Source organism: Neodiprion pinetum, chromosome 6 (assembly GCF_021155775.2).
Source record: "Neodiprion pinetum isolate iyNeoPine1 chromosome 6, iyNeoPine1.2, whole genome shotgun sequence".
NCBI classification, from domain to species: Eukaryota; Metazoa; Arthropoda; class Insecta; order Hymenoptera; family Diprionidae; genus Neodiprion; species Neodiprion pinetum.
The window spans coordinates 2655311-2682369 of NC_060237.1; the positions used below are offsets into that span (position 1 = coordinate 2655311).

Below are 27059 nucleotides of genomic sequence, written 5' to 3' on the forward strand. Positions count from 1 at the left end.
TGTATATTATATTATATGTAAATATTTGTTACTATACATACATCAGTATTTACTATGAACGCTTTGTCAATTAATAAAAAAAATGATTGAATTTTATCTAATCATGATTCTGTAGAACACGAATCATGACGCATCCGGGCGATATTTCGCAATGAAATTCACCCCGTCCATCGTGTACTTGAAACTTTCTTCGTTTTCTTCAAACAGTGATTCGTTAAAAAAAAAATGAATTCAAGTCAATTATTCGACAGTCAACTTTACGCGATTCCTCGTACAATTAAAAGTGCGGGCATAAATCGTTTGACTGTAATTTCCAACATAAATAGAAATGGAATGATTTGAAGTTTGCGGAAAATTTTGCGCACGTAGGAAAAATCGCAAATCTGCTACAGGAGACGAAAGTCAATGATTTTTCTGCATTTTACGCAAGTAAATTCAAAGTCAACGACCGGCCGAAAATTGGTAAGAAAAATAGCGGGTATACATACGGGTATACATATATATATATATTGTATATACAAATAAATTACAACGCATGCCGAGGATATTTTAATGAATCAAATTCGCAATGTGGTGTAACAAGTAGGTATTAGATTACAATATGAACGACATTTTGTTAAACGGAGTAACAGCGTAATATATATCCGATAACGTTGATTTTTCTATTACTTGCTGTTTGTTCTACCAGTTTATTTACCACGTTTGGTGTATAATATTTTATCGTACATCGATAGCGCCGAGGTTTAACATTCTTTTCGATAGACAATAATTATCGGGCAAAAACAGCGTACATCTCATACAGGTATACATGGCACGTTACGTTAGGTACACCCCAAAATTAGATTACGTTAAGTTAAGTTAACACAGATTAGATTAGGTCAAATTAGGCTGAGTTAGTAGACACCTGCAGTGTTCGAGAATCTTTGAGCTTCCTCACCGTCCGATTCCCGAACTAATCTGGGCGTAAGGTTCTCCGATTGTTGCTCCCCGGTGCCCTGAAACTCTGCGGGGGAAAAAAGGCAAGTGCCAGATTATTTACTTCCGTTTACTTTATCGGCCAATAAGCAGGTTCGGTAAAAAAAAAAAAAAATATTGAAAATGATAGCGAGCCAGATACTTCCGGTCAAGGGATGAAACGATTCCTTCCTCCCGTCTTCTTCAATTATCCTTGGAATGGCGAGATCTCATGCATTAGGTCGAATGGTCCGCAATTCATTAATCCCGGGGCAAACAGGGGATCGGAATCATGAAAGAGTGAAACGTCTATCGACCTGGCAGCCTCCCCATACGCCAGCCGTTATCCCTTGCCTTACCACCGAAACCGGCAACGGGTCCAACTAATTATTTACCTTTACGAGCCACCGGTAATTCGTTTGCGCGAAAAAAGCCGCAAAAAAGCACGGATGAAAATAAGGCGAGGCGTAAAAAGGGAAAAAACAGACAGTCTAACGTATCCGTCTAGTGTTATACCATGCAGCGTTGTTACACCCTCCCGGAAATTATCCAACCCGAGCAACTTCGCTTTCCTTAATTTACTGCAATACTTGGCGTTTCAGTCCCGTCGTCGAGAGTTGGAGAGAACATTAATTGTCAGGGTGGGTGCAACAGCGGGTCTTTAAAGTCTACTGAAAAGCTGAATTTGACTTTGAGGTTGAAGAAAAAATCGCTTATATGATTTTTCAAGTCAAATAAAATATCGCATCGAACGGCTCGAGTCGCCCTTTGAAGTTCAAGCGGTCCGAATTGAAATTCCTGGAATTCGGATTACCGAAGAGTGCATAAAAAGAAATATATCCATATAAAATCGATGACCGCCCTCGACTTTACTCGGAGAAACAATTTCCGGGATTTTTTACCCGCCTTCTTGTTGCCCGGAATTCCGATAGGCCGAACCCTGCGGAGGCAGCGGAACTACGACTACGACAACGACGACGTCGTTGAACCCGGTACGCTCTATTGTTTAGTCCCCGGTAGCATATCGCCCGGTCCCGTTACTCATTTGAGGGTCGACAGGTTGTGGATGGCTCGGTTTATCTTTCGTGTATAATTATTATAAAGCCCCCCGATCCTCGGGTCCGTAAGTAACGTAAATTAATGGTGGGTTGGATCATTATCCCCCGGATAGGGACGCCGAACTTCACCCAAGATGCTCCGTATTTACTAATTATATCGTGTTTATCACATACGAAAGTAGCGAAAAATTCCCATTCCATTCCTTTCGCTCTGTCAATTTTTCAGAATTTATTAAATTACACCTGAGAGCTTATTTCTCTCGCAATGTTATACATTCACCTATTCGCTTACATTCGTTTATTTATCTATTCATTCGTTCGTTCTTATTTACCCGTACTGGGAATATGCAAAAAGAAAGAAAAAAAAAACAGATACCTTCACCCTTGAACAAAGCAGACGCCTTTAGTCGTGATAAATTAATCAGCTACTTTCTACCGCGTATACTCCTCTCTTCCCCGTTTTCCCTCGCTTTTTTCTCATCCTCTTCTAATCCCCGGTAATAAAACAAGGATATATTTTTTTTCGCTCCAATCTAGGGTCGGGGATAAAAACATTTTATACATGTATCTACCAGCATCGCAAATGATAATTCAATCTACGTAATAGCGTACGGCTGTCCGAATACTTGCTTGTATATATAAATTAAATTCGTAAATTTATAATAATCAAATTAGCGACATTGAACAAATTCCCAACAACGCGAGAGCGTAACAGGAAAGTTTCACGTTACACGAGAGTTCGCCTTTTATTTTCGCATACTATTTTCCACGCGTACAATCTGCATTTCAAGACGGTGATAAGACTTGACAAACGCAGCTTACGACCAAAAGCGCAAATGCCGAAATTTATAAAAATACTGCTACAGAATTTAAAGGCTAGCGTGCGATCGAACGCCCGACATCGATTCGGCGTTCAGTCTGACGCAAACGTTGTTACCACTGCAGCGCTCCGTCCGATCCTTTAATGACCGTTACTACTGCTGCACCGTGTTTGGTTACTCGGCATTTTCCACTCACCACCACCGCGCCGCGTCTGATCGAAGAACCATTTTCACTGCCACGTACGGACGGATCGGTGACCGTTACTACTGCACGTTAACGACAGTTTGACTCGGGAGCATTGTTACTACTGCAGCATTACGTCTGATTATCAACGGCAGTTACTACTACGGTTTACGGAGTTGATCACTTGATGGGTTGAGTTGGGATGAAAATATAAATGCGGGAATAAGTAGTTAGTCAAGTTCAGGTATTGATGCGACGCGTGATTTACGACCTCAAGGAAATCGTTCGTGTCCGAATGATTGGAATTTTGAAAATAGAAAAATACCAACGATTCAATATTCATTTCGGAAATAGATGATGAAGGATTTCCTGAATCAGGTGAGCCAGACTTTTTCCCTAAGCGGGTATTAGGCACAGAAACGTATGGATTTTTCTATATTAACAACGGAATACCTTTAATCTCTTTCGGTAGGTCACGAGGACAATTGATACACCGTGCGTCGGTGGTCTGAAGATCCAATTAAATAATCGACCGCGCGTTTAGCGTTACATCTAAACCATACCGCAGGTATGGCTAATTCCTGCTTACGTCTTCTTTCAGTGATAATCACGCTCTTCGCTTACGCTTTCTTAGTGCATTCATGTGTGCAAATGTGTGAGTGTGTTGATGGAGTGAAAGTAGGTGAAGTACGACGTACGCATACTCCGAGCGAAGACGAAGCGTCATTAATTACATCAGCAGGGAAAAAGAATACAAAAGTTGTTGCTGGTCGTTTGCCATGGTTAATTCAGCCGACAAATTATTAGGTGTACTTAAGCTGACGCAGACTGTGCGAGGAAAAACGATATATGCACGTATGTATATAATATACACAAATAAAGTAAAACAAATCAGTATACAATAGAGTGGAAAAATACTAAAATAAACCAGGTATCGTGGTCAACTATAAATGCAAATTAAGTGACGAAACAGGGAAGAAAGCGGTGCGCTGCTACCCAGAAGATTTTTCGCGGTTACCAGGAGAGGGATTTATTGATATTGTGGATAAAGTTAGGTACCTCTGTATATAAGGGTGATCAAGTTAGGTGGTGACCTGAGAAGTAATTGGGGAATGAAACAATTTCATTTAAGATTAATATAAAAGGAAGAGAACGTCCGGACGAAGGCAGGAAGGAATGAACGAACGACGGAACGAACGAAGCCGGGATTATCCAGACCTAACCTTAATTGAACCTCGGCTGGTAGAGGAGGAAAACGAGACGAGACGCGACGAAACCAGACGAGACATCTCCAAATCTCTGCTTTTCTTCACCGAGGTTTAACGTTTACACTGTTAATTAACGAGTGCAGCCCGTGGTAAAAAATTGTCTCACTTCTCCATTCGTACCGGCATTCTCAATTCCATCTCAGATCCGCTAGACTCGGAAAATATCTCGCCGTTCTCGAGTATCGGCAACGAACGCGCGCGTAATTCCTTAGCATGCACATTCATCGAGCAAAATAAGGGAGATCACACCAGGAGATTCAAAGTAAGTGTATCAGTTATTTACCCTATCCCAATGATTAACCTTTTTTCGTTGTATCTGTTTGAGCATTGGTTCTAAAGTTACCAAAAAATAAATCTAGCAATTGGTTTTAGTGCCGTAAATTTATAACTTTGGAAAATGAAAGCGTCAATGATTGGGTCTGGTCCAAACGTGTCAATAACTGGTACGCTCACCTTGGGTAACAAGCATATTAAAACTGCATCGGGGATCGGAATTACCTCGTATCGGCAAAATGGCCCACTGCTGATCCTCCGCTTGTGGCTCCTCACCACGTCTGTGGAGGCGTCCCAAACGAGGACCGAACCACATCCCGCCGCTCGACACGGCGTCGCCCGTACGCTTGGCCTTCGCTACTTTGAGGGCATCGTTCGCGTAGGACAACGAAGGGGCGTCGCGAGACCGGCCTACACGTGGGAAAGGTATCAAACCCTGCCGTTTCACCTCATGGGACATATCTAAAAGCGTCGTGGAATTTCTGAGGGCTGTAGGTGCGGTCTTCCAGACATAATTAAATGCATTTCGGATTCATCGAGTGGGTCTACAGACACTCGCCTGTCGACTGGCAAACGCGAATTCGCTATTTATAATCATTACACCCGTGTCTTTCCCTGTCTGTTGTCTCTCTCTCTTTCCCGCTCTACAGGTATACGTGTACCTGTATCTCCAAGGGACGAGTGTCCCTAGTCCTCGACAAATTGGCTTGGTAGCAAGGCTGTTTAATTAGTATCAAACATGAAGGTAGGTAACCTTTGCCGTTGAATCCGCTAAGCTTATGTGCTTGGAAATGTATGAATTGCCACTGGTTATAACCACAAACATGTAATCGTCAAAGTTTCGAACTTTTGGTAATAACCACAAGGGCCCCATTCTACGTACAGATAAACTTCTTTCCTGAATGATTTTTTTTTTATACTTATGCAAGCCTTTACAAGAGTGGAGCAAAAACGCTTCAGAATAAGACGAAAAATCTGAGAACACTGTTTTTTTCACCGACTTTCTACGTCGTGCCGATTTTACGTATAGTCGTATAGCCAAGCTGTATTATACCTATGTACCTATAATACACCTTGGCGTGTGCAGTCTCCTAATTAACGATCTAAAATTACGAGGCCAACTATCAACATCCCGTGGGGAGTTTGGGGGGCGTCAAAGGGTCCTTTACCCATGTCCCCAAAGGATCGGTCAAGCCCAGCCCTCCCGAGGACCCTTCAAGTCCCCTGAACCACGAATAAATTCATCCCCCGTAACGGTCGAAAGTTGTAATACTCGATGCAGAGTCCGAACCGTATAAATTTACTTCCATCACCCCGTGAACTTGAGGCAAGTTCACTCGATGCTCAATTTCATCGTCGCAGTTCTCGCCTCTCGTCATTATACAGGGCGAAAAGTGTAGAAACCAACAAAGAATAAAATGCAAAGTGAATTAGAGACTCTCACCGTCATAATTGAGATCGAAAGCGGCGTCGTAATCGGACGAGTCCGAGCGTCCAACTCGCGGGACGTTTATCATGCCAAAAGCTCGACCCGTCCTAGTGTGCTCCGTCATCTTTGGGGACCTGCCGACGCGTGGATAATCGAAAAGACTCCTGCATTGCTTCTTTAGTTTGATTTCCTCCCCACCTGGAAACAAGGTCCAGTGTAGTATCACGTCTTTGCTAACTCTGTAGCCGAAAAGCTCAGCATCGAGGTCTCCGTGCGTCGGGCGGATATTTCGCCAGCTTTACGTCGTCTTATATTCTCCCTCCTCTTTACCCCTTGCCAAATTACCAATTTGACGCTTAAAAGTTGAAAATGCAATTTCTATTCTCAATTTTTATCTCCAAATGGATACTAACCACCGAAGTAGATCTCAATTTACTCCGAAATACCGGGTTGCTGGTAATTTTCAGCACATGCAAGCAGGGATCGAATTTCGGAATTGGTACTCAATGTTCGGATAATTTGATCACGGTACTTAGCCTGAACTAGTTCGACGCGAATTAACACCTTCGACCGACAGTCTGGATATGATTGATTATTTTTTGTGAGGCTTCAAAAAATGTTCAACTCTTATTTCTTGGAAAAATTCTTTTGATTCGCATTCCTTCGTCTTTGGTTTGATAGATCTTTGATATTGAAAAATGATATTGAAACATTGACTAGTGTTATGATCGAAATAACGAAACTAAGAGGTTATATGAAACAATGCAAAACGGGATTTTATCCCGCTGTGTAATAAAGAAGAATAAAGAATATCGAGACGAATATAAAAAGATGTTTTTCAGTAAAACGAAACATTGCGAGGGAGAGGGAGAAAAATTCCTTTCGCTTCCTCTGAAGGAAGAATGAATTTATAGCCGCGGTTCAATTTGGAACTTGTACGTGAGGCCGTGGTGCACAATGAGAAGGTAAAACACTGACGTATCCGAAACGATTTCTCAGCAGTTCGCAATCTCGCGAGGATGGGGCTATGTACCAATTACCACAAACCCGAGTCCTGCCGCTATTGGCGGCTGGTATCCACCCTAATCTCATCAAAATGCTTGAGAGGGAATCTCAAAACTGTCACGATCGCCACGATACGACATCGTTCTGGTTTATCAGGATTCAAAGTCGACAGTTCTTTCGGCATTGACGAAAGCTCTCTGTCTGATGGCTTGAGCCCCGAAGCCACTCGCGAAGCTTGCAGAAATCATGGCTGCCTTAATCGAAACTGCGTAATTTCTCTCTAACGAAGGAAAGAAAAAAAACTGGAAGGAATTTCTTTTCGAAATCAAGTGACACAGGCAGAAACAACAATTTCAACAAAGTTAAATCATCGTCAACCGATCGTTTTGGACTAACTATGTAGGTAGACGTGTAAAGGGCCGGAAAGCTTCGTGCAAGCTGTCAGATTTTTAGTGCAAATAGTGCAAGATTGGCTTGTCGAAACATGGGATAGAAAACAATGATCAAAGTCGAATACGACTCCCTCTTGCCTTGGCTTCTCTTACATGCCGAATTCCGAAAATTTTTTTGTTTCTCGCAGAGTAACCTCGGGCTTGAACGGCAAAGAAATTTAGTGCTTTCACTTACGATTGAGCGAGGTGGTAGCGATTAATAAAACCAGTACGAAAGACAGAGTATCTTTCATCTCCGAAGTGTGCGGAATACGTGACTCGGATGCAAGTTGGCGTGTGTTATATTATATATACTCGACTTTGCGAGGAGTGCGGATGAAATATTGTAAAATAGAAAGCGAAAGTAAAAAATGGAGTTTGTGCTGCGAACTTCGCTACTACCGTGGCACTGGATGCTGTGCCCTGGCTTCGGTGAACTTTATACCTGGTGACCCACCCCTGCACACCCGGATCCCACCGACGCCCGGCACCCCTAAGCCACCCCCACGTGCCGGTGCGAAGCTTCTTCTTGGCGCCGCTCTACCACCTCCTCTTGGGTCTCCCACCAACTAATTAAAAACGAATTTACAAAGCAAAACCAGATTGGTTCGTGCTCGAAAATAAAATTTCCTTCATATACGTGTACATATATGAATGCGTACATTACATATAAATAAATATGTAAGTTTACGCGCTATGTCGAGTTATATTTATCCGTTTCCTTGCCAACGGCACTTCTTTTTCGCCAAAAACTTGTTCTACGCTCATTTTTAAATCTTCATCCCTCCCCCGCCCCGCTCCGAGACACCAAGATTTTCATCACGCGGCAGTACCTTACGCTGCTCGGATTTAATTAACCTACCAATTTATTTACAATATATACCCATATCCTCTGGCAATTAAACACGATCACCAATCATTACTTCAGCCAATTTTATGAGTAATACCTGACGTAAGCTGACCGTATCGACGTGTGGTATATTATACGCCACGGGCTGAAGGGCAAATTACAAATTCGATACTGAAATACAGTATCGTTCTTTAAATTACACGCTATCGATTCTGAAGAGTTTTACCACTTTTTTTCTACCCCTTCTCAAGTCTGAGAGTTTCAGATCATTTTTCGGCAAATTATGCGAAAAAACGTTCGCGCGCTGTTAATTAGATCGAGAAAAACTTAAAAAAAAAACATTCATACCAAGCTGCAATGATTTCGGAACAGCAAATTAAAGACTCTGTTTAAAATGTGCCAATACTCGTCTAGGTTCGATTGAAAACGAGGTGTTAAAAATTTTCGAGCTTCCCTGCGTGTGACAATCTCGATTTTCTCTATTTCCTCGCGGCAAGAGTCGCATCACGGACACACTAAGTGCAGTTGAATTAACGTGCTAAAAATCATTAGAATTCATGGCGATAATTGTCCCGAGTAAATACGAAGAAGCTGCAAAGCTGCGGAGTGGGTGTATAGGTATATAGATAAACGTTCGTTATACAATCTGAGATCGTTGAAATAATTGCTTTCGGTTTTTGTCTCGCTGTGAAAATATTTGGTTTATACCTTAAACGCGGCGCGAATCCGAGAATTCTGGCTGTTTGCCCGGCCTAAATGTACTTCATCGCTTCTAATTTGATTGTGAAGCTTTGATTGTGAGAGAAAATATCATTTATATAACGCGTGCATGTTATACGCGTTTTTCCATACGTATTTTCCGTACACAAAGTACCCGTTTCTGTGACGGTTACTCACTCGCAATTTCGGTGGCACGACGATATCCAAAAGAAATCGATTTCTTGTGATTTCAACTGATTTTCGACGATTACGAGTGATTTCTAAATTTCAGAAATCCCTGATTTCTAGATTGTCAAGAAATGAAGATTGGTTAATTATTTTAGATTAACAATAATTAATTTACGATCAGGAATACGTGGGTACTCAATCAATAACATAGATTATTAAAGAAATTAGAATAAATTTTTTAATCTCTCAGAAACATTTTCGCGAACACTTGAACTTTTTTCACTACATTATAATAGGAGAGGACATCGAAAATGTATCTATATACATGACATACACGTTGGATAAATGCTTGCTTGCTTAGAATGGGGATGAGTGATTCGCAGCGATTCCCGAAATCACATGTTTATGTGATTTCCCATGATTTCCTATACATTTTGAGATATCAGAAATCATATAATTCGAGCGATTTCCAGCGACTTTTAGCGATTGCCTGTCTGATTTCGGATGAAATGGTTCAATGATTTCTTAAGTGAGCAGCCCGTCGAACGATAGAGCATGTCTGTGAAATGCACGGTGTACAGAAAATACGACTTTCAACTCCTGGAACTTAAAAGTGGTCTTTTCTGTACTGCGCGCATGCGCCAACGCGAACAAATTTGACATTACGCGACCCTAACCTCAATTTCATGCTTCGTGAAGAAACGCGCAACATGCTCTTGTTATATAAAGAATCCTGTGCAATAAGGAGGCAGCGGTATTTTCGCCTAGCGTATTTTCGATATTTGTTTTCGTCTCACCAGCGACGCGTATTGCAACCTTAGGCTCGGCCCGAAAAAACCGAGTTTGCCTTTTTGTTACGCAACGTACCATTGTAGGGATCCTTTTCGAAAACTCGATCAAACGGGAGGCAAAGTGTGCGTGACCGTGTTTAGACACCAGGCAGTAGCTGCGACCCCGTTCGGGGCTAATGCAATGGGAAAAGTAAATTCCTCAGATCCCCGGTACAGTCATTCCTTATCATTATCCGTAGAGTTTCTCTTCCCTCCCCGTTCCGTTCTGTTCCGTTACGTTACGTTCCGACCTTACTTCTTTTCCCAGGTTCACTCACATCGGTGTTTACGGCACGCGATTCTGTATCAAAACTATTGGTCGAAATCTTTCATCTGTAGCCGCGGCACGTTTTCGCACCGCATACGTACCTACGTATATGGTATAACCATACATATATGGATAAACTCGTCTCAGCGATATGATCTAATTTAAGAGATACCGAAGCCGAGTTAACTTTGACGAATGGGGAGGGAGTCAGGGCGGAATTGTCTTCGAAAAAATTAACAATGATCGAAGAAAAAGTGCCTCAACGTCGGTAGCATAGATAAAAATCCATCGAGGAACAAAATCGACAGTGTGTATAGAATGAAAATTCACTGAATCGTACGTGTATGTATTAGGATGGTTCTTATTTTGGTCATGTCGGAATTTCTTCACGCTCACCTCGCAAAAGTAATAGACATGTATAAAAAAAAATCTGGTTAGATCCCTGAATTCCTAAAAAATAGACGCATGAAATTTTTTTATAATATATAGTCTTAAAGTAATTAACAGTTATCTTAAGTTAGAGTTACCGACAAAATTCGAGGATTTAGCCAGATTTTTGATTGTTGATTACTTTTTGGGGGTTCCGACACGACCAAAATCAGAACCACCCTAGTATATGTATATACGTGCACTGATTTTTTCCAGTGGTATACTTATAACTGGGAATCAGTGAATTATAATTTTCATTGATTTAAATTTAAAGAATGACGTGTAGTGTCGGGAAATAGTAAACCCCAAAGACGCAGGGGAAGTTTCCGTGAACTATTGCTTAATTAAACAGGCATTGGAGCGTGGGCGTTTTTTAAACGGTAGATAGTGCCCTGTTATCGCTCAGTTTACGTCTTTTCCATTCAAATGAACGACCTCACGGAGCCCGGAATCCGTGCATGCAAATAGAGTATCCTTAACAAGCCTACACAGCGTTTCGTTTAACCACCTAAAATACGCGTACATACACGCGGAAATTAGAATGTTTATTTTTCACAAATCACCATGAAGGAAAGCCGCCTTATTTTTATACGAAATTTTGCCACGTCAATATAACCAGCACAGTCCTTGAATTTATACGACGAGAAAAATATCTTCGTCACGGACGTCAGAGTTACACGTTATACGTCGCGTGCACCCTTGTATAACTTTCGATACGACCTATGCCAGCGGATTTAACACGATCGGGGTAACGATATTAAGCTATTGCAGAATGATATTGTCACGCCCGCTGTGGATTACACATAACACAGTTGCGGGATGCCCGCGTGGTGTTGCAAGTATAATTCAGGATGATAAAAAAATAGCACTGGCAATACGGGAGAAACGAAGCTGCACAATTTTTCGCACATGCACACATGGATTCCAAATAAGTGTACGAAACAAAACTAAATTCGTACAGAGAATGGAGGGAAAGGGAACGGAAAAAAACAGATTTCCACCATGCGGTGGGCCTTCGAATGATTTCCTAACAGACGCATACCTGCATAAAATCTATCCATTCAATATCGCGGGTCAGATTTACGCATACGTGGCACATACATGCATACATATGTACATATACATATATATACTTGATCGTAATATGGATACGCGCATAAGGGGCAGTTACAACGGCAATAATATATTATTATGTATGTATACGTAGAACGGTTTGGCGGTTGACACGACGCTAACTCAACGTCACCGTGCCTTAATTGCCTCGGTTAATTGTCACGAGCCATGGTTGTACAATATGACTTACGACGTTCCGCATCGAGCCTTGGGCGCGATTCAACCGCGAAACCGCAAAGTGTTTCGCTCGCGAGAAACGAGTCTAACAAATGATTCGCATTAGAAACGTCGGTGGGGAAAATTTTCATCGCCAAATAGAAATCCGCACCGAGAGCGGTACGCCTCTGATATAGCTCCGAGCTGATACCCATGCAAAGCCGTGGAAAATTATCTCGTCTGATTGATGAGCTCCGAGACTTTAATTCAAATTCCCGAACTCCCGACAAATTGTATATATCACTGTGTTGCATCAAACACACTCGAGGGTTTCCACTCTCAGTGCGAATGAAAAGTCTAGCCGACCCTTCACTGTCTTTAATACCCTGGTCAGGTATGCAACAACTCTCGAACTTGCCTAAGATTTCACATAAATTAATTTCTATCTCGTGTTTTACATTACTTTGCACTCTTTTTCTGGCCTTGGTATCCTGACAATTTCATAAAACCAAAACCTCATACTGATTATGGGGGAATATGCCGAATTCTCACGGAGCACGTCCCATTCGCAAAATTAAAATTAGGTTGAAGTTAGTAACGTTACTGCAACGATACGTTTCCATGAAAATAATCACTGTTCCACAACTTAGAATTATCTGAAATTCAATAAATCACGATCAAGCAAACCTGCACGCTAATTTTAATTTTTTTAAAACTCAACTATCACATTTTAAAACTGTTCTGAAATTGAAAAACAGGGATTCTTTTACCGAGGTTTCGTCACGTTAACGTTAGTAGCTTCAACCTCGTAAATTAAATCGATAACTGATGAGGAAATGTTTGCTAGTCGCCGAACTTGAAAACAATTGGAAATTAAATTTCAACATTTATTTCATTAACAACTTCACACCATACTTATACAATTGCGCGTTGGTAGCTTTGAGCGCCTTAATTTCGTCCTGAGCCTTTTGCAACTCGGCGTAAGCGTCACTCCCGTCCGAAGGAACGTCATTGCTACTAAAGAAGATTTCGGCATTCAGAAGATCCTGCTCTCGGCAGCTGTTCACAACCTCGATAACGTCGTTTTCAGAGTCCGCGTCGGCATTCCTCTGCAGACTGTGCAGTACAAGCTTAGGCCTCAAATCGTTGGTGAAAAAGTTGTTTACTGCCCTCGTAAAAAATGCAGCAGTAACGGGCCCCTTGTGAGGTATCGTTCTGAGGATTTGGCGGCTCGGAATGTGCCAAATGTTGACGAATCCGTCCGCGGATCCGGAAAGCAGAGACGTGCAATCAGTGGACACGGACAGACAAGTAACAGCCTTGATGTGACCCTTGAAAGTCAAAGCTTCCTCGGTCTGATTGACGTGATGTTCTCTGCCCCTGGGAGGAGAGTGTAAGTTAAACTGAAAAATCTCCCCAGTTGTGCATCCGACAAAGAGGTAACTCTCTCGCAGATCCATGCTTGCGGATGTCAGAGGTACGCCGAAAACAAGGCTAAGCAAGAGTGTACCACTATCCAGATCGTATATCTTAGCGGTACAGTCGAGAGACACGGTGACAAGTCTAGCCTGAATACCAAATCTGCCAATAAATAAGTCTTTCACAGCCAGCGAGTGATCGGAAAAGCTGTAAAGTGACGCTGCCTGCCGAGTCCCTGTGTTGTTCTCGGTCCTGCTGACAACACTGGATAAAGACCAGACAAATACGAGACCGTCGTCGCCACCGCTGATTAATGTCGATCCGTCGGAGGTGAATTTCAGAGAAGTTACAGTCTGGTAATGCCTTGAGACAACAGCTAGTAAAACCCCAGTACTCGTTTGCCAGATACAAAGCTTCTCTCCTACTGCAGCAGCGATAAATAATCCATCTGGGGAGCACGTCAACGCCGTGACGGTTCCTGGGGCTACAAAACGCATGTTTTCCACCGGAGTTTGCTTGTTTAAAGGCCAAAAGTACAGACGCGGCTTGGTGGCATCTGCTCCTATCAAATAAGAGTCCGCTAATATATTTGTTGTGTTGTAGCCTAGACTGGTTCCGTTTTTGTACGTTGCCAACTGAGTGCCCGTCTGAGGATCCCATGCCGCCGCACTGAACATTAGTCCTGATCCATCGCTTGTTATGATCATCTCGCTCAAGCTGCTCATCTTGTCCAGATGCTTATCTGCTTGTGAAAAATTATAAATAGTTTGAATAAGCTGATGGATGAGAAATGAATTATGTGCCGATTCGCACAACAAAAAACCTCCGCTGATCGAGAATATAAAGCGTCACAAAAGAACATTGCTATTAACGCGAGACATGTCAAATGCTGCGTGGAATATACCATACTTAGGTACAGTACACTGCCGACCAATATTCATTATCCCTGAATTTTCAATACCGCAATAGCTTTTAATCATCCACAATACTGATAACATTCTTCTATGTCGCGCCACATTTTTTCCTCTGGATCACACGTTAGTCATGTGAGAACCTTCAAAAAGGGGATGAAATGAGTTAATATTCTGAATTACACGGTTGCAAATGATACCATGTTTTTCAGGGACCCAAAAAATAATGCTGCTTGTACCCGTCACCGAAGGAGGCTCAAAATAATAAAACCTGCCAATATCTCATGTATTTTTTAGTGATTCTTGTAGGACCAGCATAACCTCAGTGGAGGGACTCTAGTGCGAGAATATGAGTAGCTAGGATCGAAATATATTCAGTAAAAAAATGGGCAAATAAAAAGTTAATATTCTCAGTCATCCCAGGAAAAACTATTTCTCGGATGCGGCATCATAACCTCTAAATGAAAGTCAACGAGTGTTAAAAATAGCATTCGCGATTATAACTGATAATGATGATGATGATGATAAATAAACACCTGAAAGTAATACTTGCCTGCAGTGGTCTGGTTACTATCGTGGAAGTAAGTTTCAATGAAGACAATCAAATTATTATTAATCTTCGCAATTTTGATCCCACAGTAAACACAGCAATCACATGTTTTCAAGCCGATCTGATTTCAAATATTGCGGCTTGTTGACACTAAAACCCAATCTGGCACGTGTTCCGTAACACGTTACCAATCTTCGGATTTGCGTTCCGCATGCGAGTAAAATAACTCGACGACACCGTTTCCAGCGTGTAATTTAAATCCGGATCCGGAAATATTACAACGTTGCTGAATTGAGAAATCATATCTCTTTACGTTGCTTACCAACTTGGAGCATATGCATACCAACAATGATATGAATAAATAATAATTAGGTGTATGGCAAAGCTTGCGCACGTGAAGCTCAAGCTTGAATGAGAAGATAGCAAATAAATTACGTTCATACGTGTACACAGATGACAAATGCAGTATATCATATTTTCGAACAGAAGTATATATGTATGTGCAAATGTTCATATTATACCTGGATGTCCATGTAATGAAGAAAGAACAGTTCGATGTACGTTCATCTTTTCTTCGGGAGAATTGAACAATTCGTTTTCACTACGCACACTCGAGTCCGAGGATATCCTAACTATAAACGATCACTTTTCACCTGTAAACATCGGAACTCTACGTTTGCAGATACACGAAACGAAAATCAAACTGGAAAATTTTTTTCATTTCGAGGGCGGAATAGACTCGTTTATTTTTTATACCGTTTGGATAATACACTACGTAAATACCACCGCGGACAGTATCACAAATGTATCACAAATTTGTTAATCTTTTTAATTCAAAACTAACAAACTTACCGTCAAAACTTTATTCTTTACAGCGCGAGAAAGAATTCGGACTTGGAACTGATCAACAACATGGCTTCCCGATCGTCTATCAATTGTTTATTCTAACGTCGCGGACCTGGACAAAAAACCGTTGACCTAAAACTCGAATAACGCTATTCACCAAAGTTCAATTATATTAGCTCAGTTTTTATGTTAATATATAACAAAGATAATCAATAAAAACAAATATTTACATGAGTATTGTCGACTAAAGTCCTAAAAGTAGACCCGATCGGCATTAAAAGCAGATGAGACTCCGGTCCGTTGCCAACGTCACACCGATCATGTTGTAAGCGTGATCCGCCATCTCTTGATGATTTTTGTAAGTTCAAAAGCTAGACGCCATCTACGAGATGCGTGCTGACAACTATGCTTTTTTAATGTGGGCATGTACGAGCAATCTATGAAATTCTGAAACCTCGCCCGACGCTTCGGCGTTTTGTACCGTGAATTGTAAATTTTCGTTACTCTTATTACTATAGAAAAACCGCGGGATCAGTGCTACTGTTGTAATATCTAACTCTGATTCAGTATGAGGTTTTACTCCTGAAACGATTGACGGTGGTTTCTTACTTACAAAGTAAGTACTTTCATTTATTCGTAATTCGCTTCATTCGATTTTTCCTTTCCTTCGAATTGGACAGCAGAGGCTTACGTGTACGGAATTTAGCTCATTGCCAGCAACAGCTTAGCACAGTTTTCATACATAATGTTCATTTCCCAAAGTCGGATTTCCAGGAACTCGATTGGATTAATTTACAGACAATTCGAACGGAGTTGTAACCTTCTGTTAACTATTTTGCAAGCGGCGGAAATGATATTTACTAAGAAACTGGAGCTTCTGATATTTTCCCACGATTTCATATATCATCACAAATCTTTGATTGCAGTAGATTGTGAAAAAATTAATTTTTCGACAAACCCAAGTTAATTGTTTTCAAGAATACCGTCTTTGAACGATTCATTCATTCATTTTCAAATGTACAGGTAAAGGATGGCGTTACCGCAGAATTACAAACAAGTGGCGATGGCGTCGTCAAATGTTGTTTCTAGCAATCGTATGTATAATAAACCTAAAGTGAACATCATGCGCATAGACAAAATTGAATGCTGAAATTATAACTGTTGGATATTTTTAACAGAACGATTACGGGCTTCCGGTGCCAGCGGTAGTTCTAGTACAGGGGTATGTTATCAAGCAATCTTTCTCATACTCATCAGTCAAACATCTCCGATCCACAAATTTAATCATGACATTATTTGCAGAAAGATGCGCAGACCCCTTTCATTCAAACACCTCATGGACATCCTGGATTTACCCCACAGAAAGTTGGAAAAAGCACACCGGTAGACATGCGTTTATTCACATAAAATGTTGTTCTGCCGTTCGCTGCTTACAGGATCCACAATTATGCTATATGTTTCAGGCGGATTCTAGGTTGCCAAAACCACCCAAGCCTCCAGAGAAACCACTGATGCCATACATGAGATACAGCAGAAAAGTCTGGGACCAAGTGAAAGCTCAAAATCCCGAGTTAAAACTATGGGAAATAGGAAAAATCATCGGGCAGATGTGGAGAGACCTACCGGAAGATGAGAAAACTGAATTCATTGAAGAATATGAAGCAGAAAAGGTGAGTATACTGAATTTCAAATATCGAAAACCCTTCTTCCTCATTGCTACCCACAACAGCTACATCTGAAGTTTTCAAATGTTTCTCTCTTTGAAAATTCTAAACAACTAGTAATGTTTGGTTTCAGGTCGAATATGAGAAGAGCTTAAAAACTTACCATAATTCGCCTGCATACCTTGCGTATATCGCTGCAAAAAATAGGGGAAAATCTGGTAGGTTTCAGCTAATTTTTTACTCTATCTGATATTCGTTGCATTATTGTATAACAAGACATATATAGCTCTAACTGCACTTTTCTGTGTCAGATAAGAAAATGATCTGGTATATTTAGATGTGTTTTGTCAGCTTGTGCATATCCAAACACTGAGTGTAGGATGTTTACAAATTTGTGTCTAATGCAGTGTTATGTGCAGCTCAGCAAAATAGCGATGATCGAGAAACTCATGAGCGTTCCTCTGGAAGCAGTAAAAGTCAGGCAGCCCAAGACCGACGGATAGACATTCAACCGGCGGAAGATGATGATGGTATACAATTTATCCATTAACTATCCATTCCTTCTTTTGTTAAACTGTAAGTTTTGGCCTAAGAAGTTCATAATTTGCTATCCCGAAATAAGAGGTAAGCGCAATTGGGATTTCCTAATCTGTGTTAGGTTTTGAAAGACTAATCGTATAAAGTTGATTGGATCTGTACAAACTTAGCAAACGTCGTTGAGCACCGAGTTATGTTCTATTTCTATTTATCCCTAGATCAAGACGATGGATATTCAGTCAAACACGTTGCATATTCTCGATTCGCCCGCAATCACAGACTGATAAATGAGATCTTTAGCGACACCGTTGTACCAGATGTGCGTTCTGTAGTTACTACTCAAAGAATGCAAGTTCTTCGACGCCAAGTACAGTCACTCACAATGCATCAGGTAGTCTAAACCACACGTTGTTAGTAAAATAAATATGTCTTCTATTGTAAAGCAAGAATTGCTTTAACTTATAAATATAATAAAATACTTCTGTAGAAAAAATTAGAAGCTGAGCTGCAGCAAATTGAAGAAAAGTTTGACGCAAAAAAACGTAAATTCGTTGAAGCTAGCGAAGTGTTTCAAGATGAATTAAAGAAAGTAAGTAAAAACTTGTAGTTTACAATTTTAGCATAATAATAAATTGTTGCTGATATACGTTTTATCCCATCAGCATTGTAAGCCTGCAGTAGACGAAGATGCATTCAATAAAATGGTTGAGCGTCAATACGAGTTATTACGAAGAGACAGACAAAAAGGTACCGAAGAAAATCGATCTGATGGCCCGGCTTCAAGCGAATCAACACCGAATTCCACTCCAACGCCAACTCCGGCCCCAGTTAGCGAAGAATCACAACCTGAGGTATTAATAATTTGTTATAAATATACTATGTAAAAATGGATTCTGAGTAAGAGCAGATTATTAGATGAACGGAGAACAAAGACATTCTCACATTCGAAGCTTATAATCAATTGACGTGTGTATATTTCTATAGATTACAGACAGCGAACCATCAGAAAAGAAAATGGATGTGGATCAGCCTATCGAAACGAAAAAGGAGACACTTTCACCGCCATATACAGAAGTAAAAACTGAAACAACAATGCAAACAAATAATCACTCTCCGCAGAGGTCTTCACCTGTGACATATCCGGGAGCAGTGAGCCCCATCCAGCAAACAACCGTTACTACTGCTACAAGCGTACCCCCACCCCAGCCTTCTACTCCACCAGCCATTGCTCCTGTACTTGTACCAGCACAGCCTCCACCACTGCTACTACAACAGCAACATCACCAACAACAACAACAACAACAACAGCAGCAGCAACAGCAACAACAGCAGCAGCAGCAACAGCAGCAGCAGCAGCAACAACAGCAGCAGCAGCAACTACCACCACCACCACCTCAGCCGCAACCTCAAACTCAACCTCAACAACAGCAACAGCAACAGCAACCTCAACCTCCTCCATCGCATACCCCCCATCAACAAAACGTTCTTCCCAATCATTCGATTCCTCCCCATCAGAATCACACTCTACCCTCTCAAGCGACACCTCCGCACAATCAAAACATGCCGCCCCAAACAATGCCTTCCCAAAATGCAATGCCACCAAACCCTCACGTGAACTCAATGATACCCACCGGTCAGAGTTACAATCAGCAGTATCAACCGGCCGGAGGTCAACAAGCGCAAAATGTTCCGTTGGCTCCAAGACCGCCACATCCTTCTTATGCGTATTCTCAACAGCAGCCGTATCATCAACCTTATCCTCAATATGCTCATCCCTATTATCAATCTTATTCCCAGTATGCTCCCCATTCTATGGGTAGACCGCACTCTCACGGCCCACACAGCCCTCATAGTCCTCATTATCATCCTCAATCACCGCACAATGTGGGAGATGGCAATTCAGGTTCTAATGTTGGCTCTGATTCAGGAGCTTCGTATGCTTCGACACCTATTCACGGCGACAGAGATCGACCTCCCGAAAACCAGGCGGACAATCAAAAAATGGATACATCTGGATCAGGATAAATCCACGAAGTGTTGAATTTAGTTTGTAAGCTATTTTCAAACAAAACAACCTTTTTATTAATAATTGTATTGGAGTGGTGTTTAGTTTCGAAAAACCTATAACTGTAAGTATTCATGTCCCATTTTTGTCATTATACTAGGTTATTCTGATTTATAGTTATATAATGTTGGCTACACACTGATTAATATAGGTTGAAGTAATCTAGTATTTCATCATCATTCACACCATAATGGAAGACTAGGTAATGCTTTTAAAAACACGTATGACCTAGCTGATCTTTTCGTAGAGTGTTTAGAACGATTTCTTAACAATTGCTGATTATCATTGGAACTGATCAATATGGTAATAGAAATAAAGCTTACTCTATAAAACTGGACATTCATTTTATCATTTCGGATGCAGTAATTTAAGCGACTGTACAGAAAACGTTGCAACACATCAATTTGCATAACTCGTGAGTATAAATGTAATAAATTCTTAGTATCCAGCTACAGTGATATCAAGTTTATTGACATGTTAAAAAAACGGCTGAATGCGTAGTAGTATATTCAATACCAGTCACAGGAGATTAATCGAAATAATTTGATAATTCTATTATTTTTTCCTTGTAGCAAAAGACAAGAATAGTATATTATGCAACAATAAAGTCAAAGATTATTCCTGCGGTTGGGTTTGCTACCTGAGCGAAACGAGGGCAGTAATCACCTGAAGGAATAATCGACTTGTATTTCTGTTGCATGTAAAACTTTATTCCAGGCTCAACTCTGATCACATTATTGACTTGATAGTCTTAACTTTTTATGTGCAAGTGTGATCATTTTATTAGTCTAAAGACTAGGATATTGTTGAAAATTCACAATAATACCGTACGAAATAGTTAAAATTTGAAAATAGTGAGAAAAACTGAAAAACCCATTTCAAAACTAATCATTATTCCCGCAAATGTAGGAGAAACGTGCTACATTTCTCTCACAAACGAGGGAAAGAAATAAAGAAGGAATCTGCTACTTTTGTCCCACATTTCAGGTCAATAAAGTAAACAATCATGGTTGAGTTGGGAATAGAATAATCTTATTTTACAGGCATTCCAGTAGGTAATAAAGTAACAACTCATTTCACAGCCTTCATTTGCCAAAGTCCATCATTGAGGTAATGACAGTTTTCAACACCAACGCCTTTGTTTATTTTTGCGCTGAAATTTATAAATGTAAGTTACAATTATGATACAATTGTAGCCAAAATTGTATTCATCAATCTTTCGACTTACATATCATCAGTTGACAACGATGTCATTCCAACTGCTAAAGCATGTTGTTTGCCCTCGGCCATAACTGCCTAAATGAACGAGTTACTTGGATATAGAATAATATTTTTGAACAATCGTGTGATAATAAAAACGAAGAAGAAATAAACCCATCACATGTCGATCACTGCCAATAAGAAAAATCCATCTCCAGAGTGACAATATGAAAACCTAACGTACCTCCTATACTGGAGAATAAAAGGTTTTTTTTCACGCGGTTGAGCTGAATATAAGTCTTTCTTATTAGTAGCCATCAATGTGATGCTAAAAGGTAATTTCCTATCAAATGTTACAATTTAACAAAATTTCTTCACATTTAATTGAATATAGTCAGCAATGAAAAAGGATACAACTACTGTTCCCTTTGCAGCAGCCGTCATTTGTGCACCCGGAGATGTCAAGCCTGGACACATGATGTTAGCACCACTAAGGACAAAGCGAATTGCCCCTTTATCTACTTGTTGTATCGGTAGAAAAAATGGATCTGCAAAAATATAGATCTTAGACAACTTTCAAATTGTGAAAACTGATTGATTAATCCAGAATTACCAGAGATTACGACTTGATAATGTCATTCACATACACTTATGTAACAACTTCAATGTAGGCATCCATGGTCCCTCCCGTTGATGAAAAAAAAGTAACTCTCCTGCACTGTTTACCATGATTTCGATGTGGTCGTGGCTACAATTTTATTAGTTAACATTGTATGACAATAAGATACATGTATAAACGATGATGTGCAAAAAATAGAAATTAATTTAATAATAATTCAATAAGCTTACTTACCGCGTAAAGAACCACTTCGAACATCAACTGCATATTAACTAGTATCCCAAATACATTCAACATTGATAGAATGACAATTACCGTATTGTTCCGAGTATAAGATGACGCCCAATTTCGAGACAATATTTCAGGGTGCTTTTCTTAGTTACCCGAACATAAACTGGGTCCACATATTAGATGAGGATGATTTTAGTGGGTGCTGGCAACGACTAAAAACCTCAGCTCATATTCGGAACAATACGGTAATTAGGACTTGTATCATTTTGACATAATTTTACACAATTATCTGAAGCATTAGGTGTTACCTTAAAATGATACTTTTTTTTTTTAATTCTTTTCATGTGATCTTACCATTTGACAATCCGAAAAGAGTCCTTCTTCGGTATTATCTGATCGATGTAAGACTCCAAATGTGGATAAAGCTCTAAAAGTTTGGATCTGATTCCTTTCTGAACCGACGATTTTAGTTGCTGTACACCTGATATACTATCCTTTTCATCGAATCTGCAAAGTAGAGAAAAATAATGTTTTTTTAAGAAATAAAAGGCGGACAGTTTTTCTACAATAATGACAAATTGAGGTTGTAATTCCCTTTTAAAATTCAATACATACTTTTTGAACATTTTTTCCAAAGTGAGGTTAACCCGGCTGTAGAAAGCACCACGAATGCACACAGCGAAATCACGAACTTCTTCCTTTTGGTAAAATTGTTATCCAACGGTACAACAAGCAGAACATCGTAGCTGTAATCACATAACACCAGAGATAGCACTGGGAGCTAATTTCGGAACGCATCCTAGGTATACACCACTACACCCGCTATATGATTATGCAAAAATTGTGGTTTTCGGAACACTTTGTAGACAAAATTTCGCCGACCTACTGCTACAGAAGATAAAGAATATAAATTGATGATAAATTAATCGATACCAGAGTAAAAAATATAGCAAAAACAAACAGAACATGGCAGATTTATTCAGTAACACATCTACGTTTGACGATAGTCGAAAGCCGAAAAGTGGCGAGGCTGAATTACAGGAATTTCTGATGGTCGAAAAGCAGAAAGCTCAATTCAATGCGCAGGTGAGGTTATGTTAGTTCAGATCTTCCCTGCATAAAAATTCGGAATAAATATCCTATTTACAATTGCGACATGCCCTTTTGATTAGCTACAGCCAATATCTGTTTATACAGACGCGAAATAAATTTACCTGACATTGCTCCTACGTTATTTTATCTAATACCCGATTGATTTTGCTATAGCGCCACATTTACCTTTTTTGAAACTAATTTCATACGAAAATATCGGTAAAACGTGTACTTACCTTAACAATTATATTTTGCACAATATTAGGCGCAAATTTCTCCTCTTCCAGATACACGAGTTCAACGACTTCTGTTGGGACAAGTGTATGGACAAACCAGGTAGCAAGCTGGACAGCCGGACAGAAACGTGTCTAAACAACTGCGTGGATAGATTCATAGATGTGTCTCTTTTAATAACGAATAGATTTGCTCAGCTACTCCAGAAAAGTGCAGGTGGAATGTGAACATTAGCTGAATTAGTTATATGTGCCACAAATTTTTACAACTTACACTTGTTAATGCGGCTCGATATTGTTAAAAAAATAGTCCCAGAATAAAAATGTTCAAATTTCTTTTAACAAATTGACAAGTCACAACACTGATTCGTTTCCTCCAATATTGCAGCAATGCTACAATATCAGCAACTAAATTATCTCACCAAATAATTTACTGACCGTACTAGCTTAGCGTGAAAAACTGAGGAACGGTAAGACCTGAGTTCAAATCCCCAGCCTGTCAAGGAGAACTTGAACAGCAGCTTTTCTGCAGTAAGATTTCTGTAGTATTCCGTGTCCCTTGTGCAAATGTGAGTGTTTCTGCTAAACATCTTAAGACGACTACAGTCGTATGATGATGATCTCTAATTCATCTCTTCCCTTGCTCTGCACAAGATTCCAATAATCTACTGGGTATGTCGAGAAATGGCAGTGCTTATCATTATTAGTGTAAGAATCTGAGTAGTTATTGAGACTACAAATTTGCAGAGTCGAAAGTGGTAACAGGGGGGAATACTTCAAGTTCTGATCTACTGGAAATAAATGTAAAATATTTTAAACAACGTTCAATTATGATTATTGTAACAATAAGTTATATATAGTCGTGAAAAAATATAACGAATATTTATACGCCTCTTTCACATAAGAACATTATATACATATCGGTCGTTGTGGTAAACACATGTTGTAAAACGCATCTTTTTTCCAGAAATCTTGATTCTTCCATCCACACCAGCCTTTGGTAATAATTGTTGTTAAATTTTCTCCGCCCGTATAGTGAGGATCGAGAATCAAAAACTTCACATCTCCCGAATTCTCATTGTAGTCTATGCCCAAGATTGTGTGAGCCAACACACCACCACCTAATCAGAAATATATTAGAATATTTTGAAACTGACCTTCGATAATGTATGAAGCTTGCTATATGTAATAAAAAAATTTGCCGGTTAATCAACTGTAAATAATTTTCTTACCGATCATAACAGGAGTTCCTTGTGTTTGAAAATGATATGCTAAAGAAGAGGCAAGACTGGACATTTCCTGACCAGTTGAGGCACATAGTACTTTTATGGTGACACCTAATAGGGTCTCCAGCACAAATCCAACTTCTGTCGAGCCAATCCATTGTTTACTTCCGATAAAACTGGATGGCTTATCACCGATATCTACTAAAATTCTTTGTATCTCTCGGTGACTTGGTATTGACTTTTCAGTGTAGCCATTTAATCTGCAAAGTTAAAGAGTTCGTCAGAAACCAACTTAAAAAATGAGTAAAACACAGGTCAATGACTTACATGTACCAGGAAATGATAGTTTGAAGAGATCTGTACGCACATCCCCAGCCATTGTCATCAAAATGATCTTGCATATAGTGATGATAGGAGTAAAGGCCGTCAACTAAGCTAGGCTTTCCACCTGCGACTAAAAATAATTTTATCATTTTATACACCTGTGCGTTGTAAGCAAAAATAGAATTGGTAAAGTAAACAAGAAACCTCCTGAGTTTTGAATTGCTTCATGTGGATTCAGAAGAGGTGCGTTCAAGTCTATATCATTTCGGAACTTGAGGGCATTTCCTTTACGGAAACATGGCTTGGTCATGTCTAGGGCAAGGGCTGTGTGTAAACTCTTACGGTACCAGGCTGAAATATTTATAACAAATATGTTCAACTACGAATTATATTATATACATACATATAACTTGAAATCTCTTACACATGTCGGCATCAGAAAACCCAGCTGGATAGTTAATTGTAAAAAGATGCCCACACCCCCGTGGTTTGAAATGTATTGATCCAGGCAATTTGAAGACAGCCCCATCCTTGGCAAACTGCTTACTCAGAGTTTGCTCAGTCAGCTTTAAATTACGACACACAGATTCGACCAGGACTGCATAAAGCTGGGCCATTCCTATATTAAGACTGACTAAAGACAATGCATCTATTTTCAGGTGAAAATCGAGACATTCAAACGATTCTGAAAAATAAATTGATAATCTAATTATAAAAATGTAAAAGAACTGGTAACATCCAATACCATAACACGATACATACTCGAATTACTCACGTTTAACATGTTGCAACACAGGGGCGCACTTGATACCTCCCTCTAGTACTCCATCTTTTGTTGATATTATGAACATATCTGCAGAAATGGCGTCCTATATTCAAAATTACAGTACATGTATACAAAAAAAGTTGTAGTCATTCCATAGCACTATTCAAATTTATAACATTTTGTTGTCGACTCGGAAATCATTAACAAGACTCACAACTATTTCAGGAACACGCTTCAGGATGTCCTTGGTGTTGCCAATACCTTCGTACAGGGAAGCAGTTGGCGCTTGCAAAAATTCAAGCGATGAATCCTTGGCGTCAATTTCTCCACCCAAGAGGTAGACGTTGTTTTTTGGTAAACAAAAGCCCACCTTACCTGATGCAATCTGCAAAATAATTTTAAATGTTGAAGATTTTAGAAATATGACATTACAGGATTTTGTAGGTTCAAAGGGAATACATTTTTCCTGGCTTGTTGAATAGCATCCAAAAGGCCATCTTTCCTTGTTACAATTGGGAAACTAGTTTCTAGTCTAATGTATGCAAATCGTTGCCAAATATCAAGTTCATTAAGGACTTCCAGACTCCCAGCCTTCTCTAATTTCTGGTGAATATAAAAGTACGATTGCAGTTCTGTGCCTCTGAGTCCACAGTTCAAGAGCAGAGGGTTGTCGGTGACATCGATGTCCTGTGAATAGGTAATAAAACGGGAAATAAAATATAATCTATATTTTTTCCAATATTATTCAACATGAATTTATGTTCTACTCAAGTCGATTTAGACGTTATGTCACCTTCAAAGCATAGAGTATGGCTTGTTCACTGCCCCCAATGGAAAGTACGCCACAGAGATCAATTTCAGCGGGCATATTTAACTGTAGATATACGTGACTTGTATTAGTCTCGTCACTGCCATTCTTAGAATCCAGGGTAAATGTTAAAACCATTAGAGTATTTTCGTAAACAACTCCATATAGCCGGCCAGTACAAGCATAGTCCACATTGTTTAATCGCTGCAAATAATTGCTGAGAATTAAAAAAATAAAATCCTAAATCTAGAACGTATTTTTTTTCTATCTTAGAACGATAATGATTTTTGAATAGTGAATATAAGTGACGTATGGCACTCATGAACCACCGTTAAGTGGCAAATTTATGATCACCTCGATTACGTTTGATGATATCTTCAATTGTGGTGCCATTCTATGTGTGTGAATTTAACGACTGGGCAGAAAGTAATTTAAATCTAAGATTCACAATATGCCATACGTCGTGGAAATATACAAATCGGTGCGCGCTACTGTCTGTCAAATACAAACAGCATACGGTACTGTGACAACTGTGAGGTTAGGTAGGGTATCGCGAAGCAGACGAGAAGAGACCACAGAGGCTGCTACTAAATGGCGTTCCGAATTCTGTT

The 27059-nt window shown here is 39.9% G+C and overlaps 6 protein-coding genes across 10 annotated transcripts; 2 read left to right on the forward strand and 4 right to left on the reverse strand.

The window, feature by feature from the left end:
* Window positions 1-16: 16 nt before the first annotated feature.
* On the reverse strand, window positions 17-16024 carry LOC124222029 (cardio acceleratory peptide 2b). Of its 4 annotated transcripts, XM_046632589.2 has the most exons (6): window positions 15914-16024; window positions 15690-15795; window positions 15359-15490; window positions 6003-6185; window positions 4784-5020; window positions 17-1003 (listed from the first exon to the last, which is right to left on the reverse strand). In XM_046632589.2, exons 3-6 carry the CDS (start codon window positions 15402-15404, stop codon window positions 894-896), a joined length of 576 nt encoding a protein of 191 aa, XP_046488545.1. In that variant the 5' UTR covers window positions 15405-15490; window positions 15690-15795; window positions 15914-16024; the 3' UTR covers window positions 17-893. The 4 variants fall into 4 exon arrangements, with proteins under 4 accessions (XP_046488545.1, XP_068993065.1, XP_046488546.1 ...); XM_069136964.1 differs by lacking the exons at window positions 15359-15490; window positions 15690-15795; window positions 15914-16024 and adding an exon at window positions 14841-14947 and having other exon boundaries at window positions 18-1003; XM_046632590.2 differs by lacking the exons at window positions 15359-15490; window positions 15690-15795; window positions 15914-16024 and adding an exon at window positions 7620-7821 and having other exon boundaries at window positions 19-1003; window positions 4784-4969.
* On the reverse strand, window positions 12831-14962 carry LOC124222026 (WD repeat-containing protein 18). The gene is made up of 2 exons (XM_069136959.1): window positions 14847-14962; window positions 12831-14124 (listed from the first exon to the last, which is right to left on the reverse strand). The coding sequence occupies exon 2, from the start codon at window positions 14099-14101 to the stop codon at window positions 12845-12847; it is 1257 nt and encodes a 418-aa protein (XP_068993060.1). The 5' UTR covers window positions 14102-14124; window positions 14847-14962; the 3' UTR covers window positions 12831-12844.
* A 103-nt stretch (window positions 16025-16127) lies between the features above and the next one.
* Window positions 16128-21677, forward strand: LOC124222019 (SWI/SNF-related matrix-associated actin-dependent regulator of chromatin subfamily E member 1). 2 transcript variants are annotated; one of them, XM_069136950.1, is made up of 11 exons: window positions 16128-16299; window positions 16707-16777; window positions 16862-16905; window positions 16986-17066; window positions 17147-17353; window positions 17481-17565; window positions 17755-17877; window positions 18103-18275; window positions 18372-18473; window positions 18547-18735; window positions 18869-21677. In XM_069136950.1, the coding sequence occupies exons 2-11, from the start codon at window positions 16714-16716 to the stop codon at window positions 19907-19909; spliced, it is 2109 nt and encodes a 702-aa protein (XP_068993051.1). In that variant the 5' UTR covers window positions 16128-16299; window positions 16707-16713; the 3' UTR covers window positions 19910-21677. The 2 variants fall into 2 exon arrangements, with proteins under 2 accessions (XP_068993051.1, XP_046488523.1); XM_046632567.2 differs by having other exon boundaries at window positions 17767-17877.
* On the reverse strand, window positions 20400-22745 carry MCTS1 (malignant T-cell-amplified sequence 1 homolog). Its single transcript, XM_046632591.2, has 6 exons — window positions 22615-22745; window positions 22354-22506; window positions 21797-21897; window positions 21564-21697; window positions 21178-21245; window positions 20400-21102 (listed from the first exon to the last, which is right to left on the reverse strand). Exons 1-6 carry the CDS (start codon window positions 22623-22625, stop codon window positions 21021-21023), a joined length of 549 nt encoding a protein of 182 aa, XP_046488547.1. The 5' UTR covers window positions 22626-22745; the 3' UTR covers window positions 20400-21020.
* A 110-nt stretch (window positions 22746-22855) lies between these two features.
* Window positions 22856-24533, forward strand: Tim8 (translocase of inner membrane 8). Its single transcript, XM_046632592.2, has 2 exons — window positions 22856-23085; window positions 23379-24533. Exons 1-2 carry the CDS (start codon window positions 22966-22968, stop codon window positions 23550-23552), a joined length of 294 nt encoding a protein of 97 aa, XP_046488548.1. The 5' UTR covers window positions 22856-22965; the 3' UTR covers window positions 23553-24533.
* Window positions 24136-27027, reverse strand: Ufsp2 (UFM1 specific peptidase 2). Its single transcript, XM_046632575.2, has 10 exons — window positions 26803-27027; window positions 26434-26652; window positions 26100-26327; window positions 25855-26025; window positions 25650-25743; window positions 25299-25559; window positions 25079-25225; window positions 24878-25004; window positions 24557-24810; window positions 24136-24445 (listed from the first exon to the last, which is right to left on the reverse strand). The coding sequence occupies exons 1-10, from the start codon at window positions 26839-26841 to the stop codon at window positions 24234-24236; spliced, it is 1752 nt and encodes a 583-aa protein (XP_046488531.1). The 5' UTR covers window positions 26842-27027; the 3' UTR covers window positions 24136-24233.
* Between the last annotated feature and the right edge of the window lie 32 nt (window positions 27028-27059).